General features: G+C 56.5%; 1 protein-coding gene across 4 annotated transcripts; it reads right to left on the bottom strand.

Annotated features, from left to right (window-relative positions):
- Positions 1 to 2,262: 2,262 nt before the first annotated feature.
- On the bottom strand, positions 2,263 to 21,201 carry PATZ1 (POZ/BTB and AT hook containing zinc finger 1). Of its 4 annotated transcripts, none has more exons than XM_068563393.1 (5): positions 19,078 to 21,196; positions 17,631 to 17,694; positions 11,135 to 11,306; positions 5,182 to 5,319; positions 2,263 to 3,753 (listed from the first exon to the last, which is right to left on the bottom strand). In XM_068563393.1, the coding sequence occupies exons 1-5, from the start codon at positions 20,346 to 20,348 to the stop codon at positions 3,335 to 3,337; spliced, it is 2,064 nt and encodes a 687-aa protein (XP_068419494.1). In that variant the 5' UTR covers positions 20,349 to 21,196; the 3' UTR covers positions 2,263 to 3,334. The 4 variants fall into 4 exon arrangements, with proteins under 4 accessions (XP_068419494.1, XP_068419495.1, XP_068419496.1 ...); XM_068563395.1 differs by having other exon boundaries at positions 3,577 to 3,753; positions 5,182 to 5,254; XM_068563394.1 differs by lacking the exon at positions 5,182 to 5,319 and having other exon boundaries at positions 19,078 to 21,194.
- Between the last annotated feature and the right edge of the window lie 2,498 nt (positions 21,202 to 23,699).

Genomic DNA, 23,699 nt, shown 5'->3' with positions numbered 1-23,699 from the left:
CAGGGCAGGGATGCTTCCACCTCTCAGCCTGTTTGCTCATTTGCAGGAGGGGGAGTAATGGAACCCACCTCACAGGCTGTGCTGAGAATTAGGCACAGAGCTTAGCTCAGGCCTCCTTAGTCTTCACAGCCTGTTTTACTGGTGAGGAAACTGAGGCTCAGAAATTTGCCCAGGGTTGCGGGTGGGCAGATGGTGGGGCTGGACAGCCAGAGCTTAGGGCCTTCACCTTTGACCAGGACAAGAGGAGCCGCCCCGCCGTTATGCACCACATTCTGCACAGCTTTTCTCCCCACGGCCCGAGGAGCCCGAGGAGACGCCAGGCTGGGGGCCAGGGGCCTCTGCTTGCTGCCCAGGCCTCAGTGAGTAGTGCTTGCTCTGTCGTCCCGCTCCTGCCAGGTGACAGATACTGTGGATAGGCGCCTGCCTGTCCACAGATGTGACCAGGGCTTTTGTGGAGGCAGGACCGAGAATGTCTCCAATGAAGACCTTGGTTCAAGGCCTGGTTCTCTGCTTTAATGCCCACTGGGTGTCCCCAGCTGGCAGATTCTGTGGTGGTCACAAGGCTGCCCGTCCACAGGACCTCAGCATTCTAGGCCTGCCCTTTCCTCTGACACTCACCCCAAAGGGCCCAAAGCCTCCATCCCGCACGCTCCACAGAGCCCAGCAACTTACCCAAGATTTCATGTAGATGCTTAGAGTTTTAAAAAAAAAAAAAAATCCAGTTGGGGGAAGTGTGGAAGGCGGGGGCAAAATAGCTGAAGGGGATTAAGAGGTAGAAACTCCAGTTATAAAACAAGCCACAGGGATGTAATACACAGCTCAAGAAATACGGTCAGTAATGTTGTGATAACTTTGTATGGGGACAGGTGGTTATTAGACTTATCCTGGTGATAGTTTCTTTTTTTTTTAAGATTTTTTTTAAATTTTATTTATTTATTTATTTTTGGCTGTGTTGGGTCTTCATTGCTGCATGCGGATTTCTCTAGTTGCAGTGAGTGGGGGCTACTGTTCATTGGGGTGCAGGGGCTTCTCATTGTGGTGGCTTCTCTTGTTGCAGAGCACGGGTTCTAGGCACGCGGGCTTCAGTAGTTGTGGTGCATGGGCTCAGCAGTTGTGGTGCGTGGGCTCAGCAGTTGTGGCTTGCGGGCTCTAGAGCGCAGGCTCAGTAGTTGTGGTGCATGGGCTTAGTTGCTCCGTGGCATGTGGGATCTTCCTGGACCAGGGCTCGAACCCATGTCCCCTGCATTGGCAGGCGGATTCTTAACCACTGTACCACCAGGGAAGCCCTGGTGACGGTTTCTTAATGTAGGCAAACCTCAAATTATGCAGTACACCTGAAACTGACATAATGTATGTCAACTATATTTCAATTAAAAAAAAAAAAAAAAGACATCCAGCTCAGTCTTTGCCTTTAAGCCAGAACAATGTTATTACTAATATTAATGTGGGTCTAAATCATTTTGTGCTTTGTTTGCTCCTCCTGGTCTGTTTATTTTTCTCCCCTTTGTCACTCTTTTCTTTTCTACCTGTTTGGAGCTTAAATGCTGTTTCTGTTAGTTCGGGATTTCCCTCGACACCCAGGCTGCCAACAGTCTGTCCGTGCCCTCGTGCTCTGACTCTTGCTCCCATTAGTTCTCCATTGTGCTCACTTCTTGTCTATTTGCTGTTCTCTTTCCCCTTGTCCTCGTACATTCACACTAAGGGTACAGCAGCCTTTTACTTGACCCCTGGGTAACACAGGGTTGGGGGGGACTCAAGTTGCTGAGCTTCTTAGAGCCACCCTGAGAGTTTTCTCCCTGCCCACATCCCCCCTTAGGTCCTAGCTTCTTTGGTCCTCTCTGGCTCCAGGTCTCCCTCCCAGAGTCCCACCCCCACCTCTAACCAGCCTGGTCCACCTACCTGCTCTCCCGCCATCACTATCCCTCCCTTGCCTGTTTCTCTCCTTGGATGTCTCCCTATCTGAACTCTTTGGTTAAATCTGCTTACCGGTTCCCTCTCTCCCTTTAAGCTCCACAAGGGTGTCCCATGCACCACTGTGCCCCAGGGTCTGGGGCACAGAGCAGTGAAGACCAGGAGAGAGCAGGTAGGTGGATGGTGGCAGCTGAGTCTGCAGGGGAAGCACCCACCTGTCAATCCCAGTGGGACTGGTGCAGTGAAGAGGAAGAGAGGTCTCCTGGGATCCCACCCAACCCAGGTGCAGGGGCACAGACTGCCCACCCTCTGGGTCCCAGAGAAAAACCAGACTCAGGGGAGCAGGCAGAGTAACGTACTAACATTTTTAATACAGTCTGATCAGATCAACTCACATCACAGGGTCAACCTGGGCTTGCTCACGTGTGATACAACCGAGGTGTATGATGTCCCCACCTGCCAGCTCTCCTGCCTTCCAACAGCACTGAAACCCCCTCCCTCCCTGACCAGACTGGCATTTCTTAAATTTTGCATAAAACTATTTCTTCCATAGACTCCAAACATCAACTAGCCAAGTTAATTATGGTACATCTAAACAAAGTTTAATCCTAAACCCTAACGTGTGACTGCGGTTTACAAAGAGCTCTGTATCACCTGGGATAACTTTCAGTAGCAATTCACTACAACTGGTCCTAAAAAATAATAACAATAATAATAATAATTAGAGAATTAAAACCCAACAGCAAGTTGAATGGTTAAAATCACCTAAGAACTGGAATTTGGGGTAGGAGTGTCCTCGATTGCTAAGCTTGTCCTAGTGGCAAAATGCTAGCCTTCAAGCGGGGCTCAGAAAGGTCTGGGGCCCTCCAGGTCAAAGGTCAAGCTCAGGGGGCTCTCAGAGGACACTCACCCCATGGTCCACGGGATGCTGTAGGCTTCCAGCTTCCTTAAAAACAGTTGGGCATCAGCATTGTGTAAGTGGGCGCAGACCCTACTGTGGTATCTTTTGAGGGATATGAGAAGGGGGAATGAGGGATTAGAGAAGGGGCAGGGGACCAAAATCACCAAGGTCCCAGAATGCTGTCAGGTGCCGGTGTGGAACTGGGGTCACTTAAGACTGAGCACCAGGGGCTCCAGCTTCCGCCCGTTAAGAGAAACCAGCCCTGGTGTTGCCTTGGAGGCCTGTGTAGTGTTTTCTGCCCTCATCCCATACCGGGTCTCGCAGATATTTCTGCCGAGTATCAGATGAGAATCTATTTCTAAAGACCATTGGGAGATAGGGGTGGGTGACAGGGCTGGAGGGGGAGTTAAAAATGAATAAAAATCTCTCAGCTACAGAACCCAAAGACACCACTTCCCTCCGCATTCACAGCATTTCTCAGCGGTCCCCGGTGGCCGTTTCTGCCGGGACGCAGCATCTGCCTCACTTGCCCTCAGGCCCCATGGGCTGCTGGTCGACCTCGGGATCTACCAGAGATGATGCAAACGCCGACTGAACAATCTGAAACCCAAAGGACTCGAGGAGAGACATGTTCTGCTGGGGAGAGAAAGGCGAGCCAAGGGCAGGGCCCAGGTCCCCCAGGGGACCCCCGAGGGCCCGGACATGCACCTTCTGGATGTGTTTGTTCAAGTAGGACTTGGAGCGGAAGAAGCTCCCGCACTCGGGGCAGGGGTACTTCTTCTCCCCGTCAGACTCCATTTTGTTTTTGGGGACCGCCATGTCACAGGAGAAGGATCCATTGGTGCTCTGTTTCTCGGGCGTCTTCAGGTCGCTGGCATCCGAGAGGTCGCCGTAGGAGTCGGAGCTCTCAATCGGATCCTGATGTGAGCATTTCTGGCCTTCTAGGAGGAAACAGAACACAGAGGAGCGGTGAGGCCAGGCTATGGGGATGCCCCCTCGGAGGGGTCGCCAGGGGCCAGCTCACAGGCTCGTGGAGGGCAGCCGATGGCCAGCCACCGCCCAGCAGAACCCACAGAGGTTCAGCTGGTCAGTCAGGGAGCCTGGCGTGCCTACAGGGGTGAGACAGCAGGGCCTGGGGCTGCCAGCCTCCCTCGCCGCGGACTCTTCATGCAGGCGCACGTGTACTGCTCACCACCATCTCGGCCTGCTTCAAGGAAGGGTATGGAGAGGGGACCTCCTCTGTCTCCACCCAGGACAACCCAAGACCCCCAGCTCCTAGGCGCTCTCTTGGGTGCCTCTGAGGGTAAAACAGCTGTTGTGATGATGCTGAGCAGGTACGTCAGTGGCCTCACCTCTGCAGCAGACTGGCTGCAACCTAGCAAGGCAGAACCAGAGCCGCGGGCTCCTCAACCCAGGCAGACCCTATCGACGGCTGAGTCAGAGCCAGTCCTTTTCCCAACGCTGCAAACACAAGCCCTGCCCTCACTGCCTCTGCCTGCCAGAAGCCTTCCAGGCCAAGTTGCCAAAGCACACAGCTTAGAAGGAACTAAACAACTCAATCGGCCAGCTGTCCCTACACAGGGCCCAGAACAAGCTGGTCCTCGAGACAGCCCTCACTGATCTGCCTTGCCCGGCCCACACGTGAATCCTCCACAATGAGCTCCTTCCCGCCTGGGTTCAGAGCGCCATGCCGGGAAGGGAAGTCGGTGATGGGAGCGTGGAGCATGCCATCTCTGCCATCTGCCAAGCCCCTGGCGTCATCCCCAAGGCAACAACAACTTGAAAAACCACACAACAACCCGAATCACCAAGTGGAGGTGGGGCCTAGGGAGCTCTACGCAAACCAACTCGGAGTCGGCACCATGCATCTCACAAACGCGGCCAGAGGCTCTCCGGAAAGGGCTGGTCACAGCAACCAACCACCCCTACCGAGGGGGAAGCCAGACCTTGGCTCCCCCTGCCCACATGGTCAAAGGAGAAGAAAGCATTCAGCCACAGCTCCACGCCATCCTTAAAGGGCCACAGGCAATGGACAGGCCCAAAGGCTCATCATGCAGGGCTCCTCTTCCTGCCCTGGGCCCGGGTCGTCCCTGCAGGGCTCTGGACGTGGGGGCTGGCCAGGAGCGAGGCGGGTGCTGGGGAAGAGGAGGCGGGGGCTGGATCTCGGCAGGGCCCTAAAGCCTCACTCACCGCCCTGGAGTGAGATTCCCCACTGTGACTTTTGTCCTGGAGGCCACTGCCACTCAGATCTCGAGCCTCCTTGAGGCGGCCAGCAAGCCAGCAGCCTTCACGCCTCCCCACGCCCGGCCCAGCGCCCCCACAACACAGCCTGCGCAGAGAAGCAAAGTGCAGAGCAAGGGGTCGCTTGCCTTTGTTGCCATAGGTCCTGGCGCAGTGGAACGCTGCTCCCCCATTCGGGATGGGCTCCTGGTGCCTGGAGACCTGGGGAAGGGGAACACCGTGGTGGGTTTTAACATGGACCTTTAAGTAGGAGGCAGAGGAGAAACCTAAACAAGACAAAAGGAGATGAGATCCCGCAGCCGGCACACAGACACCTCTCTGCTTCCCCCACGCCTCTCCTCTGGCCGCACTGGCTAGCACTCCTAGAAGGGGCCCCTCCTTGGCTCAAAGGCGCTGCAACCACAGGAGCCACCTGGCTCAGGAGGGAGGGTGGCACTGTCCTCGAGTCGGCTTCTCTGCAGAGCCCGCTCTGCAAGGCTGTGGAGGCTGCCTGGAGGGATGGCCTGAGATCCCACTCCAGCCAGGGCCAGAGGCCAACTGCCTCGGCTCACTTGGCACCTCAGTAACAAGTGGTCTGAACGGATGGTCCACAGCCCCGGACCAGCTGCAGGGACCACGGCTAGAAACACTGTCAGGAAAGTACATGGGGCTCCAGGGCAGCCACGGGACTCCAGCCGGCAGAACGCCGCTGAACACGTGTGAAGGCAAACCATCTGCGCAAGAAGCCAGACAGAGGCAAGATGAAATCCCAAAGAAATGCCTCCGGGAGTCCCCCTTCTTCTACCTGTTAAGACATGCTCTATTTTGCAAACTTTCTCACCTTTAGAATAACTGGGTTTAGTAACTGTTTAGACCTTTTGAAGAACAATGAAAATAGGAAGTTATGTTAAAGGGGGTGTGCAGTCATCTCTTATTCACGGTGGTCTTCTTGGTTCGGTTTTGGAGGATCCAACAGGTTCACTTAAGGGAGAAGGAATAGGCACAATCCTTGTCTTTATTTTGGGGGAGGGGCAATCCAACCTTCTGGGATCTGCTCCAGACCCACCCAGATGCTCCAGTCAGTTTGAGCCTCGAGATGCCTCAGGCTGGGAAGAGTGATCTCGGGCCAATTTCCACAGCAGCCATGAGTCCGAGGAGATGGAACCAGGTGGGCCAGTCAAAGGATTTCCACTTGGGTTTCCGCAGGAAGGAGCTGGGACATCAAATCCTCCCATACTCAAGGATCCAAAAGTGCCTTCGGCAGGAACCAAAACTTTTCGGCAAAAGGCCCACTTGGGGCGCTATGCCTAGATGGTGTTCCTTCAGTCCACTCCAGATGCAGCTGACACATCCTCGGGTACTTTCATTCCCTCGTTAAATTACAGTCACGGGGTAGCAGTGGGATCCACTACTAATGGGCCAGAGGCTGGAGAGTACTGTGTAATGTCTGCACAAGACTTGTTTGAAAAAAGTCTGAATTGGCCTGGGCTTTCGAATGCTACTGGAACTACAATAAAGGTCACCTTCAGCGAGTGACAGAAGTGTGCAGGCCCAGCGCACCGCGTGCATCACTCTGTGCTTTGCAGCCACATGTACAGCTGCTAAATGGCACAGCCTGGACTCTAGCCCCAGGACCATGTGCCACCATGTGGTCCTTCACCACTGGGCAGACTCTCTAATAGTCTCTGTGTCTTGGTCCTGGCCCTAGAAACATCCCTTCAACTTTTGCAGTAGGCTCCATTATCACCATTTACATTCCTGTATCTCTCTGCCATGTTGGTGGATTAGAATGAAAGCTGCTGGTAGACAGGCTGACCTGTGGGAATCTTATTCAACAAACATCCCCCCGATGGTAGCAGCTGGTGGTTCTGGAGGGAAATGGAGGGCTGGGTGAATCTTCCTTCCTTTCCTGACAAAGAAGACCCTCCTGGACCAGATGCTGCTGTCCTGCCCTGCCTGGTAGAGCACGATGTCCTGCGCTGTGACCAACTGGTCTGCCTGGGGCCAAGCAGGGGACAGACTGACATACGAGGGTCCCATATAAACACTCCTCGGAGGAAGACTGTGGTCAGGAAGGAGCAGATGAGACTCACAGGACAGAGGATCTCAGCCCTGCCCCATGGATGGCGCTGCGGCCCTGGCAACCAACAGAAATATCAGGACTTTCCGACTGATGCGATGATACCACTTTAGAAGGGAATTTTTTTCTTTGTTTTTTAATCCCTTGCGGGGCCCTCTGAAGTGGTTTGAAGCTCTCTGCACGGTGCACCACGGCAGGGCCACTGCAATCAAGAGGGACGGGAAAGGAAGGAAGGAGCACGAGGAACTATTATATTTACTCCTTGAGGGAAAAGCTATGCTGGGGAACACAGCAGATGCTCAATGAAAACTCACTGTCTTCTCCCGAAAAACGGTCTGGGGACCACGTGGCAGGGTCCCCTTGACGCTGCCCCAGCTGCAGACTACTTACTATCTATAGCAAAACCACATGGCAGGTGGTAGGCGTGGATCCACAGTTGCCACCTAAAGCCCAGAATTTAAACACAGAGCAGCTCAGCAGCCAAGTTTTGGGGTAAAACAGAAGCCGAGTTTCTGTGAACATATCTCTGAAGCCAGACGCATTTGGCCAGAATTCTAAACTCACCTGCCCGTTCACCACTGATTAACCAAGAACCAAAGAGGAAGCTTGATACAAGCATCAGAGTGATGGGGACACTGAGCACACACGTGACTCCACCACCACCGACAGGCCACCCTCTCTCGTGCTCCAGATACGGAGAATATGCTACCACGAGGCTACTGCTCCTCCACTGCATTTTCTTGCCTGGTGTGCTGTAATTCGCACTCTGGAAGCAAACCCTCCTTGGCAGCTTCCACATCTGTGCAGGCGTCAGGGACGGCTTTCTTCTTGTCCACACCTTGGTGGGGCTGTGCCCAACTGAGCCGTGCTGGAGGGGGGGCACCAAGTAGGCTTGGGTCAGCTCAGTCCAGGGATGGCAGGCTGTCTGCGTCTACCACTGGCACTTGCCTCTGGCTGGAAAGAAGGCTTTCTCTACCCTTTAAGCAGATATTTGAGTGCAAGTGTTGTCTCGGTCAAAGACAGAATCCCAATACGCTTTCCTGCTCCCTCCCTCATACACATCTACACAAAGACCCGGGCTACAGAAACTTAAAAAGAAGGGAAATCGTGGCAATCTACCAGGTCTTTCCCACTGTTCAACTCAACTGATTTCCTCAACTTGAACGTGAGGAAACAGGCTTTTGTTGCCATCATACCCCTCCCACTGCAAGTTATCTTCTCTGCAGATGGGATGGTCTACGTCCTGATATGTCTCCAGGACAAAGACAAGGTCATCTGTCTCCAGTGTGGGGCTGGGCCACCAGCTACATCTCCTCTCCCCCATTCTTCACAGGCAAGAGTTGTTCGTGTGGTTGAAAGTAGGCAGATGGATGGGTGGTTAAGCTGATTGCTTAAGAATTGCTGGGACTGGAGGATCTCAGGGCACCTGGATATTCACCTGATCCGGCCTCACCTGCTAACCGGCTGGCTGAACGTTAGCCTTTGCTTGAACCCTTGTAGAGAGAACATCCATTTATTCCTGCAGCTCCTTCTGTAGTCACAGCCTTGAAAGGACGGCCCAGAGCTCCCTGCATTCTGATTCCAGTGTCTCAGTGTCTTGGCGGCCTATCCTCTTCCTGGAAAAACTGCCTTCCCCTTCCTCTTCTTTTTTTGGAGGGGAAGGGAGGTGTCTTTTCCCATTTCTGCCGAAGAAATGAGTCCAGAAGTAGAATCCTGCTCCTTCTCTTCTGATGAAGACGAAAATTGTTTTCTCTTCCTTCTGAGGATCCAGGGTAGTTTAGACTAGAGCCCTCTTCTGTCTTCTTGGAGGAATGGGACTTCCTGCTCCGACTCTGGTACCCAAAGCTGGGTTTTTCTGTTTTGGCTTTTGGGTTTTTTTTTTTTTTGGCCATGCCACGCAGCTTGTGGGATCCTCCTTCCCTGACCAGGGACTGAACCCAGGCCCTCGGCAGCGAGAACGCGGAGTCCTAACCACTGGACTGCCAGGGAATTCCCCCAAAGCTGTTTTGCTTACGACCCAGATCTAGCGTTGGCTTTTCTGAGGAAAGGTGGGCTCTGGTTTTACTCTCCAGGCACCCCCACCCTGGCCACGTGGCCTGTGGCTGCTGCCCAAGTCCTCTTTACCAGCCCAGGGAAAACAAATCCTGACGTACAATAGTTGTTGGCTTTGCCACATCAGCTGTCTCCTAACTGGGTCGACTTTCCCTGCTATTCCCGGCTGCTCGCAGCTCTTCTTTCCTCCTGAGCGGGGCCCACAGGGGCTGTGGCCCTGGGTCCCCCACTCAGCTCCCCGCCACTTTGTAATCCAGGCTTTATCTCCGTTTCCTCATTGGCATCCTCCTCCGCCCTAACTGGTTTACCGCCTCTGGTCTCTGACCCCAACTCTCAAGCTGAGAACTTCAACCTTGAAACCCCGACAGAACACCCGCTGACAGCACCGTTGCAGCAGGTCTCGAGTTAGTTGGGGGCGCAGTCAGGAAGCCACGGGATGAAGTGAGACAAGGAACCATCTCTTCCTAGAGCTGGGCAGCCACAGCCTGATGGCTCTCTCCACACACAGCCCCACTGCTAGCTCCCCGGAGGAAGCTCCTGCCAGAAAGGGCTCTATTGACATATCAGAAAATAGGACAGATGCTTAAGCAGCTTTTCTGACCACCTCCCTGCTTCCACAGCAGGTTTCCTGGTGGTACAAACGTTGACATCGAATGGCCTTCAAGGCAAACCCCAGGTGTGCAGTCCCCGGGAGGAACCCAGCTCAGGGCACCAAGAGAACACCCAGCCACTCAGCAGGCTCCCTCCACCAGCAACCTCAGGGCATGTGGAGATAGCACAGGACTCAAAGTTTCCAGCCAAGGACTGCAGGGGGCTTGCACCTGGTCCAAATCAGAGTGTCAGCGAGCTGTGTCTTTCCTGACAGTTACGAAGTGTAAGGAGGGCCTCCCAAGTGTGCTGCTGCCTGCAGGGTTCAGAGAACTTTCACCTACCTTGTCTCCCGGGATCCTCACAGCAACCCTGTGAGGTGGGCAAGGGGGATGTTCTCAACCCCGTTTAGAGATGAAGAGACTGAGCCTTCGAGAGGGGAAGGGAGAGTTCAAGGTCACACAGGAGGGTGAGGTGGGAGGGGCCAGCTAAACCCTGGGTCCCCTGCCTCCTGGCTTAGTGCTCAGTCCACTAAGCCACACTCAAGACTTCCAGAAGTGTTGCGACAAGAGTGTCCCAGGAGATAGGACTCTCCAGCCACGTCCCCACCTGGCCAAAGCAAGCACACCATGCAGAAGCATCCTCACGCTCACCAGACAGCTGCCCCAGCTCCTTCAGCATGTAAGGCGCAGCCTCCTCCACTGACGCTGCTTGCAAAACACGAACCTCAGCCCTTCCAGCAGCCAACGAGCCCTGGCAGAAGCTCAGGGACAGGCCAGACTTCATCCAACACAACACCAGGGCCACAGATGCCACCTAGGCCAACCTCGGCCTCAAGCACGCTGCCCTGCTCAGAGCACCTGCCACTTTCCGCTCTCGTCAAGGCCACAATCTACCTGGGCCTGGGCTCTTCTGACCATTTGTGCTAGAAAGTTTCAGCCCTTGTCCATCTCCAGACTCGACGTCCTTACCTGGCTGCTGACTTTCACGTGCCAGTGGATCAGCCAGCAAAGCTCTTGAGCAGGACCCCTCATTCTCCCACCTCTTGGGGCCTAATGACTCCCACCAACCTCAGCAGTTCAGCGCATCCATCCTGCCCCCTGGGCAGCAGGTGTGTCATGGGCCCAAGCTTGGGAACAACACTCTCTGCTGTTCCCACTTGCTGAGCTCCTGGGAACTCCCGTTCCAAGCACCCCAGGTTTCTTGGAAAGGAAAGGGTGACAAACAGCTAGCTGGGGGATAAGGTGTTTATCGCTCAGTGGGAAGGGAGGGAGGGCTGGCCGTGCAGAGTGGAGCCTGAGGCAGGGTGGTCAGACACCCCTCGGCCTCCCACATGGGCTCAGGCCCATCCCCTGGACATGAGGAAATAGCAGGGAGATTACCTCGGTTACAGATACTGCAGAAGTTGCTGGGCCCCTCGCTGTGCTTCTTCAGGTGGTCTGCCATGTACGCCGCCCTCAAGTACTTCCCGCATACCTGGCAGGGCACCTTGTCTTCGTGACAGGCCAGGTGGGAGCGCAGACGGTCTCGGGTGGCAAAAGAAGCATTGCAGGTCTGAGGGCAGAAAGGAAAACGGGGTGAGGTAAAAGCTGGCGTCCACACCCAACTCCCTACCAAGCACACTGTGGCACAAAGCCATTTCTGGCCAACACAGGGACTCCCTGTATAAAGAGAACTTGAGAATGCGGCCAGGCTTCCTCCCCAGATGCCAAGTAAGCCGCTCCTACCCCCCATGGTCTTCCCCACAGGACCCCTGAGCTAGGATCACTGGTTCCCACCGTCCCCCAACATGCACATTACATGGCAGGCTGAGTTCTGCAAAACAAAAGAGCTAGGGGTTTTTCATTCTTAAACATTTAAGAACTGATGTTAGTTGCATTGGCTGTCAGTGAATTTACAGAAGAGCTATTGGCATATAAACGGAACAGTCTTCACCTTCTCCACCCTGGGTTTCCCCTGGTTGCTTTATACAAAGAATCCAATTTACTCACTTTATTCAAAAGCGACATTAATCGTGGCCACAGGGAAATGGAAAGGAAAGGCAGGACAGAACACAGAGATTACTCTTCATAATATCCGTGTGCGTTTGTATTGAGAAAGCAGCCCATAAAGTGACAGTGTCAATTTTGCAAATGTGAAAATTAGCAGAGAATGAGGGCCGGAGGCTCCGGGGGCATCTGTGGAACCCCAGTGCTGGTGCCAACAAGGATGGCACCACCCTGCACTGACCAGTGCCCCCCACCGTGCCAGGCAGGCCCCAGGCTCCACCTTCAGAGGCCTTCGTCGCATGCAGTGCATCCTCACGGTGGCCCTCGAGGCAGGCCGTGCTCTCACCCCACCGGCCAGGAGCTGCAGTCAGTACCACACCCTGGGAAGGCAGCCCCGGGTCCACCCCCAACATCTCTCCCCCAGCCCGGGCCTGCATGGCTGCCCAGCCGTGGAGGTCATGGAACATCGGGAAAGCCCTCAGGAGAGTTGAATCTGGTGACCTTCACTATTTTGGATCTACGGATGTGTCTCAGGAGTTCTAGTCAAGGTTAACTCATTTCTTTTCTCTGTACGTGTCTGTTTACTACTTGAGAGCCACAAAAGAAAGCAACATTCACCTTTAATTGCATCACAGACCGAACATTAACCCACTGAAGACCCGCCACCCCATTAACTGGCTAGAATGGAGGTGTTCCTGCGGCTCCACTGAACAGAAACAGATCCTGAGATCCTGAGACCTTAAGGTAAGTGTCTGAACACTGTCACCATGTACAACGTCTGTCTATTGCTTTACTGTACAATCAGAGCGAGAAACAAATGCATTCGATGCTGTGGAGGTAGAAGACACCGTGGTTGCTACCCCAACCCCAAATGTCTGCATCAGGACCAGCTGAGCTCTTCTTAGTCGTTATCTTTTGAATAAATGTTACACATTTGAATAGAAGAATTTATGCTAATAAAATACAGTTGACCCTTGAACAGTTTTCCAGGGTTTGAACTGAACGAGGCCACTTATACGCGAATTTTTTTTCAACAGTAAATACTACGGTAGGTGGTACACCATCTGCAGTTTGCTGAACCCGCGGATGTGGAACCGCGGACGTGGAGGAATCGCATACACAGAGGGCCGACACTAAGTTGTATGTGTATTTTTGACTGCTCGGAGGGTCGACGCCCCTAACCTCCATGTTGTTCAAGGGTCAAGTGTACTGCTTTCATGTTGTATATATTGGGTTTATTCATCTGACAAATGAGGGAGCTAAGTTTAGAGAGTAATTTGCACAAAGCACAGGGCTCAGCTACTAGAGAAAGCAACACCCTGCCACTGCCAGGCCAGTGCCCTACCAATCCTCCTGGCCACCCTGGGGTATTCCCCTCCACCCCGATTTACAGCCGGGCAGACAGAGGTCCTGAGAGGACTCGGGGCAGCTGGACTGAGAACCAGGCCCTGAGCATGTGTTCTTACCACCTCCAGCCTCAGCAGAGGTAGCTTCTGGTGAAAGGTGTGGATAGGTTTTATCAGTGTACTTGGTAGCCAGGGCTGTCCTGAGAGAGGTGACAGGATCTGTGCAGGGAAACTTGAGCACTTAGGTGACTCAGAAAGCACCATGGGTGCTTGGTCTCATGGCCACAGGTGGGCCCCCCGTCAGGGACCCTGTGACCCAATCATAGGCCACAGTGGGTGGAAAACTGAATCTTCCCCCAGCCCCACCAGACTGTAAACCAGAGTAAGGGGTGCCGTGAACACCTGCGGGAGAGAGGGGTGCACCTGTCGATTTATCTGGGGACGAGAGCCGGCTTGGCTGGACAGCGACCTGAGGACCACCGCCACAATGACAAGAGGCAGTGCGGTCTACACTGCAGAACTCAAAGGAGCCAACCACGGACCAGGTGTAAGAAAATGCAGCTGAAAGCACACATTCAGGATCCCACCTTCTGTGGCCCCTGGGAGAGGGTGCCACTAGAGGGATGTGAAAGAGATGCCTTGTTTCTCTTGCCAACTTTCTTTTGGGATGTGTCCCGTAAAGCACTGCCTGTCATACTTTGCTAACGAAAGATAATGGACAGCCAGACCTCAATTATCCAAAAGTGGATTATCCATTTGGGGGATTAGCTAAGCAAAATTAAAACCGCAGACCAGGCTGAGTTCTCCCACCCTGTCCTCCATTGATTATCTCTCAAGGAATGAAAGCAAACTTTAGCCTGAGCAAACATAATTAGGAATGTAAATCTGCTGCTGGGAAAACAAAACAAAACACAAACGCAACAAAAACTATCACCGTGTTACAAAGCCAAGCTGAAATGGTGGTTGGCTTCTCTGTGCCAGGATTGACCCTTTGTGGCTGGAGTACCCAAGGCTTTCTGGAGGAACTGTGAAAGTGCCCAAGTCCGAGTCTAGGCCTGCCAGAAGTTCAGACAACACCGAACATAAAAGGTCTGGTCACTTAACCCAGGAGAGAAAGGAGAGAAAGGCTGAGGAGAGAGATGGGTCTCAAAGAAGGGGGCGCCCAGAACCTCCATGCTGGGGCCACTCAAGAGAAAAACACTTCCTGTCCTGGAGGCAGGGAGAAGGCAGAGGGACCCTGACGGGATCAGCACCCCAATCGATCGCCGGTGGTGCTGGGAACGGCCGCCTCGCCCCCAGCCCTGCGCACAGGCAGCCTGCTATTGCTGGAAGCACACCTGCCAGGTCCTGGCCCAGCCCCCAGAGAGGTTCATCACCACTCAACACTGAGCCCCAGCCAGGCTCCCTTCCCTCCCTGCCAGTTTCTCCCTGTCCCAGACTTCCGAATGCTTTTCTTCCCAAGGGTTGAACAGCTCAGGAATGGGGCCTCAGTGGTACCACGGGCACCGGTGCACACCTACTCTTGGTGGCCTTTGAGCCTGGCAGCCTCAGGGGGTATCTTAAGTAGTCTTTTCCATAGCCTTGGAAAAGTCTGAGGGCAATGCATGTGGGCTCAGCACCATGGGCCTTGCTGGCCCCCTTCTTCTCAAGGGTGTCAGCTCCCTTATTCGCACTTCAATTCCTAATGAGTTATCCCTCCAGCCCAAACCGCCCCAACCAGCCCCCGAGAAGTGGGGCCACTGGGAGCAATGGGAGAGGTCTGAGCTGTTCTAGCCTCTCGGCTTCAGGCTGAACTCCATCTGGGGTCAATGTCCCAGTCCACAGCACTAACAGATCGAGCAGCATTGGGGCATCTGGGCCATTTAAGGACACTCAGGCCAAACCCCAAGGAGACTTGCGTGTCACTGCCAAGCCTGAGCCCCCATGCCCCCACGTTCGGAGGGCCTTTCCCCTCAAGCTGTGGCACCCGTCTCTATAACTGGCCCCTACTGTCTCCTCTGTGGCATCAGGAGGGACCGAGAGGTATGGCCCATGCCCAACTCTGCCAGGGGCTAAAGGAACCAACTCCCAGAGAGCTGTCTCTTCACCTCTGATACTTTCAGCAGACACACCATGCAAAAGAGATGCCCCTGCTGTTACAAAGCCCAGGCACACCTGGCCAGCCAGCTCAGAGCCTGAGAGGCAGCACGTCTTCACCTGCACCTGCCAGGTCACTGTTAGGGGAGTTCTGGCTGTGGGGCTGGAGGCAGGGCCAGCAGGCTTGTGAGAGTGTGTGTGTCGGAGGGGCAGGGCAGGAGCAGGCTCGTACACCAAGGGACAGTGATGTCAGTGTTATGACACAGACCAAGGACAAAACACACAAAGCCTCAAATGTTAGAATGAAAACTTTTATCATCACTCCTATTATCCCCGCAGAGCCCGCGGGGGCTGAAGGGCACACCACTGGGATCCGACGGAGGTCTACATCTGCTTTATCAGCACCCAAAGCCATATATTGTGATGACCCAATGTAAAGCTACTGGTTAATCTAGTTCCTGAGCAGACCTGCTAATAAACCTCAAAACCACAAAAGTCTAATTCACAAGCCAGAAATGAAAGCGGACCTGTGTGAGTGGGAAGGGACAAGGGCAGCATGGTTGGCCCAGTTGGAGTTGCGCCGGAGTCTCCTCTGGAGGAGGATTCACTCCCAGAGTTGGGGGAGGGGTGGCCAGGCTGCATTCTAGAAACCCCTTAGGGGAGGTGATGCCAGGGGAGGGGAAGCATGTAAGCCGGTGGCTTAGTTCCTAGGAAAGCATCAACCTCCAGGCAAGGACAGACACCCAGGGGTGCCGTCTGCTAAAGAGGGAAAACAAGGCAAGAGAGCCCAGAAAGAAACGAGACCATGGGGAGGACCCAGGAAGGAGCCTTTTGCTACCCCTATTTGGGGTCCTTAAGCTGGGAAAGAGTCCAAGTCACCCAGGGAGGAGCTGGGCATGGTGGGCAGGGACCACTCTGCTGGCCTCTCCCAAAAGCAGGGGGCTCAGACCACTGCCACTGCCGTTCCCCTCCACAGAAAACCCTCTCGGGAGGCCCCGGCTAGCCCACAGGCCACTGGGTAAAGGCCCGGCTGCCCTCTGGGGCAGTCCAACCCTGCCTCAGATAGCCCGGCGGGGCTGGGCAGAAGAGAGCGTTGCTGGAGGGTGCCGGGCCCAGGTTTTCGAGGGCTGGGAAGGATTTTTTTAGAGAAAGGGAAAAGGCGGTGTCAGGAACCGAATGGGACGACCTCCACAAAGCAGGCTGGGCAAAGTCCCATGATGGCAGGTCGCTAGGAAGAGATTCCAGGGGCGGCAGGCCGCTGCTGCTCCCAACCCACACCTGGAAAAAGGGCAGAGAGTGCAGGTTACCCCCCCAGGCCACCGGGCATGCCCCCACTGCCCTCTGGGCTCCTCCTACTCTGCTGGGCTGCTCAGCACACTACCTGGGAGAGTCAGAATGTGCTCCGTGATGAGAGACAGAGGGAGAGGAGGCAGCGAGGCACAGGCGCATCCCAGCAGGCCCACCCCTGGTCGCCTGGCCCCTGGGGGCTCTCTGCCCCACCTACAGCACGTCCATCCCTCCCTATTATCGGTCTCCCCAGACCCTCGTCCTTGCCACCAACAGGATAAAGAGAAGCAGGTCACCCCACCAGACGTTGCAATAAGCACCCCACAACTCTGTCTCCCACTCAGATGGTGGGAACTTGGCCCAGGAAAGGGGGGACGACCAAGGAGAAGATAGAAGTGTGTTTCCCACCCACACAGGAATGCTCAGTGGCCAGGAGAGGAAGCTCAATTTTCTGGGCATCACAGAGCCCCCAGATATTCAAGCAGACAAACCAAGGGTGAGAATCTTGCCCAGCCTCCCCTACCTACTGCTACACAAAGAGCTCTCAAGGACAGGAAACCACCTTGCTTTCCAGTTCTCAGAAGCCCTTGGCTGTGTGCACACGTGGCTCAGGATGGGTTAAGCAGGTGCCAGTGATCGTACCACTCCCTGCCTCCTTCACTCCCACCCCCGCGGCCTGGTGCCCTGAGCTGAGGGGACCCAGAAGGAGCTCCAACTCAGGTCAGGCTGCCGGGCATACAAGGGGAAGAGTTGTTGGCTGGACCACCAGGAGCCCTCAAGAAGCCATTCCCACCCCACGGTGGCCCCTGCAAACTGCTGGGAACCAGAAGCCGGACCCAGTGGGGTGCCAGTGCCCCCAGGACGACACTTGTGCAATGTGGCCCACCATCCAAGGAGCTGGCAAACGCCAGGAGAGGAAAGCCAAGCAACAGAGCAAAGACAGAGACGGGTTGGAAACCAGGACCCAGCGACCAGGAAGGAGGGGACATCAGCGGTGGGAGGGAGGGGGCTGGGGGAGAACAAAGGAGGAGAGCAGACAGACGGTGGGGGGACAGAGGGGGAGGTGTGCACAGCGGTGGTCAGTCAGCCAGCCCAGCACGCACAGCAGCTGGCTCACGGCCGTAGCTGTGAGGACAGCAGCATTCTCTTTCAGCCCATCTCTGCCCCGGCCCAGCCCCTACCTGACACTTGTGAGGCCGCTCAGAAGTGTGCACCTGCTTGATATGTCCGTTCAAGTGATCAGGCCTAGAAAAGAGAACCAAGAGAGACTTTAAAACAAGACCTTAAGAGAGGGGGCTACAAACTTGGCCAGACCCCTGCCCCCACAAGGCTGGAGAGGACTCCCTCACCCCACCCCAGCATGACAAAGAAAAGTCACCACCCAGCTCTGGCTCCTGAGGCCCAGGCCTCTCTGCCCTGGATTTCTCTAGAGGGGGAAGGGGAGTGAGCATTTGTCTCTGACCTTGCCTACCCGCCTCCCCCCACCAGAAACTCAATGATATCTAGGACCCAAGGAGGGGGCTTTAGAATGAGACTGGGCTGCCTTACTGCAGCCTTTCCGGGAGGGGGTATGTGTGATTCATTGTCCAGACTAAAGCCCCTTAGAAACTCAGCATTCCCCTCCCCCAGCCTCTCCCGCCACAGCAGCCAATGAATGCCACCCGGATGGAATTCAGTCCCCAGAGGCCAAGGGATGAAGCCTTTAAGCCTCCAGCTGGGCTGGTAAACCAGATGCCCGACAGAGCAGGTGGGCAGGGGCTGCCTGACCGGTAAGACTGGTTCCTGCTTGGGGCCCCTCTGAGGGAGTTCTCCATCCCTACGTTCATACACACAAGGCCCTCAGTACCCAGGCAAGTTAAAACGAGCCTTTTATTCTGAATATTCTCTTAAGAGGAAAAACAACCCTCTGCTTGCAGACAAGTCTTCAGTTCCTTATCAGGCTCACTAAAAAGTCAATCTAAAACGACATCCTGCTCTCCTTCCTCTCTGTCCAGTGAACATAAAGGGGATCTGTGGGTTCAGGTGGGCTCTGGAGCCACCAGGTCAGAGCAGATCAAAGGCTTCGCTGTTCAGAAGAGACTCTGGGTGCCCAGCTCTGTGCCCCGTGATTCCGGGACTGTGAGAGGCAGGGCCGGAGTCTGCTGACCCAGGATTGCCAGTGCTGTGCGGGGGGACATGGAGGCGTGGGAGCGTAAGGAGTCCCAGATGCACTTGTTTCAGTCCCTCCCCCGGCAGCCATTCAAGCGGGGAAAGTCGCTGGAGGAGCCTGGCCTCCCGCCCCCAGAGGGGGCCCCTTGCCTGGTGCCGGAAACACAAAGGGAGCCCAGGGAGAAGAATGGTGAGGCCCGGTGGCTGCGGCCTGAGGAATCTGGCCCCTTCCCACAGGCCCCAAGGAAGAGAGACGGTAGGGCACGCCTAGTGCCACAGAACTTCCCTGAGGGAAGAGAAAGCCATTCTTGGCCACATCATCTCAAAATCAGGGCCGTTAAAACACTCTCCCCAAACCTGACATGGCCCTGCAAGGTCAAGTGAGCCCCCTGCAAGTGTCACACTCCCAGCTCTTGTAGAGGAGCTATTCCATGAGTTAGGAATAGGACAAGTCATGGGGGGGTGGGCACCATTCCTCACCTGGAGAAGCCTTTCCCACAGCTCTGGCAGATGTAGGGCTTGCCCACGGACCCATCGTGGGACCGCACGTGGTAGGACATGCGATCTTTCCTCTTGAACCGCAGCCCACACACGGGGCAGGAATAGGGCTTCTCCCCCGAGTGGGACAGCTTGTGCCGATTGAGATGGTACACATCACGAAAGATCTTGCCGCAGATCTCGCAGGCCACCTGCTTCCTGGTCCGGCTCCTCTTTCGGGGGCCGTCGGGGTCCTCAGAGATGGGTAGCCCATTCTCACCCAGCCTTGGAGGAGGAAGGTCGATGTAGCCCAGCTGGAGGCTGGTGACACCATGCTGGGCCTCGTGCTGCCGGAGCCGGTTGGCATCAGTGAACACCTTCCCACACAGGCCACATGGAAGGATGCCTGCCTCCCTCAGGCCCCCTGGGGACCCGAACATTGAGTCCAGCAGGTTGGCCTTCCTTGGGCGGCCCCGGCCTCGCTTGCCAGTCAGGGGAGGGGCACTGGATGCCACATTGGGGAATGGGGAAGTCAGCAGTTGGGGGGACAGGGGTCCGGCCACCATGGGCAAGCGGTCCACCCCAGGTAACACAGGCAGGGAGGCTTGGCTCGCAATGGCTGCACCAGCCGCCCGAGCTGCCTCCTCCTCAGGCTGCATGCTGCCTGCGATGCCATTGCTGTTGGCTGCCAAGGCTGCCCCATTGGTCATGTCCAAAGGGAAACCCAAGTCCGAGGTCCCAGGGGGACGAAACAGCATGATGTCGGCCCGGGCAGGGGGCACCAGGATCTGCACATTGGACTGTTTGATGACTTCCTGGCAGATCTCAATGACCGACCTCATCAGCAGAAACTTGGCGGCCGTCATAAGCTCGGGGAAGCTCTCCAGGCGAACCACAATGCGGGAAGTGTAGGCGAAGTCCAGGATGTCCCCGAACACCTTGGAGCTGATGGTGTGCATCTCCAGCTCCCGGCTGCCCCCAGCCCCACTACCCGGGGCCGCCGCTGCGCCCCCCACGTCAGCGGGACCCCCGTCCGCAGCTCCGCCGTCGCCCAACTGGGCGCTAAACACCGACTCAAAGTACTCGCTGCAGGCAGCCAGCACCGCGCGGTGCGCTGGGAAGCTCTCGTCGCCCACCCGCAGGAGCACGTCGCAGAAGCGCCCGCCGTTTTTGCGCTGCTGGTTCAGGTTGTGCAGCATCTCCGTGCTGTGTCTGCTCACCTGGTAGGTGTAGCAGCCCGACGGGCCGCAGGAAGCGTCGTTCACTCGCTCCATGGCCGCCGCCCCCTCCCCACAAACCGGGCCGCGTCACTTGCCAGCCCCACTCCCTTCCCCTAGGCAGCAAGAAGCGGGGTGCAACGAATGTGTCTACACTCCCCACACGTGCCGGCCCGGGGCTCTGTAGTCTCGCAGGTGCGCGGAGCGCACACGCCCCCTGCCCGGAACGGACTGTCTAGGCGGCAGGGCACACCACCTCCCACATAGCTGCCCCCACCCCTGCTGGATCGTGCACTCCTCTCTCCTCTCCGCCCGCCCGCCTCCCCTTCTCGGTCTACCTCCGGGGGGTACGCGAGCACAGAGGTGCGCCCCTCCCGCAAACGCGCCTGCCACCTCCCCTCCCGCCCGCCAGGCGGCGCCGGCGCGCAGCCAAGGGGGCGCGCGCGCGCGCGCAGGGAGGAGGAGGAGGAGGGGTTTGTCGCGCAGGCGCGCGCGCCGCGGTTTTTCCCGGGCCCGCTGGGGGCGCGCGCTGCGTCCCCTGCAAAGCGCGAGCCGGGGCGGGGGCGCCGGAGCGGAGGAAACAAAAGGCTAAGGCTAAGGCGGCGGCGGGGCGCGCACCGGGGCGGCAGCGCGGGCCGGGTCCCGGAGCTTGGCGGGCGGAGTCGGTAGCGAAGGCTGGAGCGGGCGGGCGGCGGCAGCGGTAGGGCGGGCCCTTTCCCGGGCCGAGCGAAGGCGGTGGCGGAGCGGCGGCGCTGCGGCCCCGGGCTCCGTGTGTTCGGAGCGGAGGAAAGATGGCAGCGGCTGCACTTCCTCTTGCACTTTCACCCCTGGGGGGAGGAGAAGGAGGGGGCGATACCAACAACACCCCCCCTCCGCTTGCAGAAAAAAAAAAGAAACGGCGAGCTCGGCTTGGGGGGCCCCCGGCGCCCCCGGCCCTGCACGTGCGCACCCGAATCCCTGGCCCGGACCGCCCAGCGCTGCAAACTTTCCACTTTCTTTGTGCCGAGCGCCCCCCCCTCACCCAGCCGAGGATGCACGTCCCCCCTTCCCTATTTATACACCCCCCCCGCAGCTCCGCTCCCCCCCGCTTCCTGCCCCCCCTCCCCAGTCCCCTGCTCCGCCAATGCTAGCGCAGACTGAGCCCCCGTCCGGCCCCCGCCTCGCCACCCCGCCCGCGGGGCCGGGGGCTGCAGTCTCAGCCCCCCCGGACCAATGCAAACGAAGCGCCTAGCCAGCAAACCAGCTCCCACTGCCCCTCCCTCCCCGCCAAGAGTGGCGGAAAGCGGACGGGGCGGGGGGTGGGGGGAGACCGAGGGGGGCAGATGTGGGCCCCCCAGCCAGCGATGTGCACCCGTAAGTCGAGCGGGCGTTGGCTACCCTTCGGAGACCCCCTTCGATGCCCGAAATCCCCAGAAGTCGCCTGCAAGCGCCTCCCCGCTACCAACCCCAGAGAGGGCTCGGGGTCCTAGCTGGGGGCAGGCCGAACCTTCGGAGCTGCTTCTGGACCCCGCGCACTGACTGAACTGAGGGGGCTGCGCGCCCGGAAGAGCTGGGGATACGAGGCCATCGTCCACCCTCTCCCCCAAACCGCCACACGCCAAGCTTTGTGCCCCAGGGAGCGGAAAGTAACCAGCTCGGGGAGGCGACAACATAGAGGCACGGGCGATGGGAAGGGGCAGGGATCCCCGCGCACCCTAGGGAAATGGGGGTACTGGATCCTCCAGGGAGCACCCTTTGGCCTCCTGAGGTCGGGAGCATCCCTGGCGCCCGCAGCCCAGCGAGTCGCCGAGCGCTCGGGCCATGAGCCCCGCCGGCGGGCCTGGGCGCTTTGTCCCGGCCGTCCGGGAGATGCTGCCGCGCGCGGGTTGGACACAGAGGTTCATCTCTCTGGGAAGAGCTGGCGGCCGCTGCCAGGCAGCCCAACTTGGAGCCCTGGGCTGCAGGCACCGCGTGTACGGGCGGGAAGTTCCCACAGTTGCAAAGAGGGAGCGAAGTATGTGTTCCAAACTTTCCACGGTTCCAAACTGAGCGCTTCCATTAAGAAAAGCGGTGTGCGGGGGAAAAGCATTCTGGGTATTAGCATGCAAATGAACGGGCCAGGCTTCCAGCTCCGCTCGGGATTCCCACCGCCGCGCGCCCTGCTTGCGCAGAGCCACGCGCGCCCACGGGTTCCGGGGGTGGCGCTGCGGGAGGACCCGAGTTCGAATTCGACACCACTTCTCTCTGGTTGCGTGTTTTGGTGACGGTCACTTGGCCTCTCTGAGCCTTAGTTAAACACAGTTTCCTAATATGTAAACCGGGGACAGCAGCACCTGTCTCTTGAAGTGGTGAGGTCTGCACAGCACATAATTCTGGGCTGGGTCTCTCTCCTTACACAACTCCGCCCTTCCTGGGTCGTAGTAGGTACCAAATGCCTGTTGGAGAAAATAAATGATGAAGCTTAGAGGACTGAGGGAAGTTCCCCGGACCCGGAGTCAGGCGATCTGTGTTCTAAGCCCAAACTAGCTGTGCCACCTCGGGCTAGTGCCCTAACCTCTCTGACCCACAGCTCAGATTCTTTGGTGGATTCTGGGAACCGGCAATTTTTGTGTTTGAGAGCAGCCACAAAGAAAGAGGGATCTGATTATTGAGGGCCTACAGTATACACACAGACTCTCTCCAAGGTAAATATATTCCCATTCTACCAATGAAGAAACAGGAAAATGAATGACTTGCCCAAGGCCACACAGATAGTGGTGGAGCCAGGAATCCAACCGGTTAACCCGGGTGTGCCCCTTCCTTGCCAGTGGCTTCTGAACCCCCTCAGTGTCTCCACATGAACCAGGAATTGGTTCCCAGTCTGCCGTGCTTAGAAAACAGGGTGCTGAGATGTTCCTCCCAGAGGGGCCACGCTGTGAACATGGGTTCACAGAGTGCTCTCAGAACACTGATCCACAGTGCTCTGAGGAAAACAGGGAAGATGCACCAGCCCCATTTTGCAGAGAGGAAGCCTGAGGCTCAGGGAGCTTGAGTGAGTGGCCTAGGATCCTACCATGAGGAAGTAGCCAGACACAAATCCAGATCTCAGTCCTGACCGCAACTGGGAGCTTTTTCCTGCATGTCATCTTGGCGGTGTAATTGTGTGGGAGGGCTGTGATGATCTCCCAATTTCATCTATAACTGAACCTTCAGTCTTGCCTATCTCTTAGGCTCTTTCTCTTTCTTTTTTTTTTGTAATTGAGGTGAAATTCACATAACATAATATTAACCATTTTAAAGTGTGTAATTCAGCAGCACTTATTACATTCCCAATATTGTGCAAACAAGACCTCTGTCAAGTTCCAAGACACTTCTGTTCCTAAAAGAAAATTCTGTCCCCAATCCCCACTTCCTCCAGCCCCTGGCAACCACCAATCTGCATTCTGTTTC

This window comes from Eschrichtius robustus, chromosome 14 (genome assembly GCF_028021215.1).
Source record: "Eschrichtius robustus isolate mEscRob2 chromosome 14, mEscRob2.pri, whole genome shotgun sequence".
In the NCBI taxonomy this organism is placed as follows: Eukaryota; Metazoa; Chordata; class Mammalia; order Artiodactyla; family Eschrichtiidae; genus Eschrichtius; species Eschrichtius robustus.
This window is presented reverse-complemented; position numbering and strand designations above follow the sequence as displayed.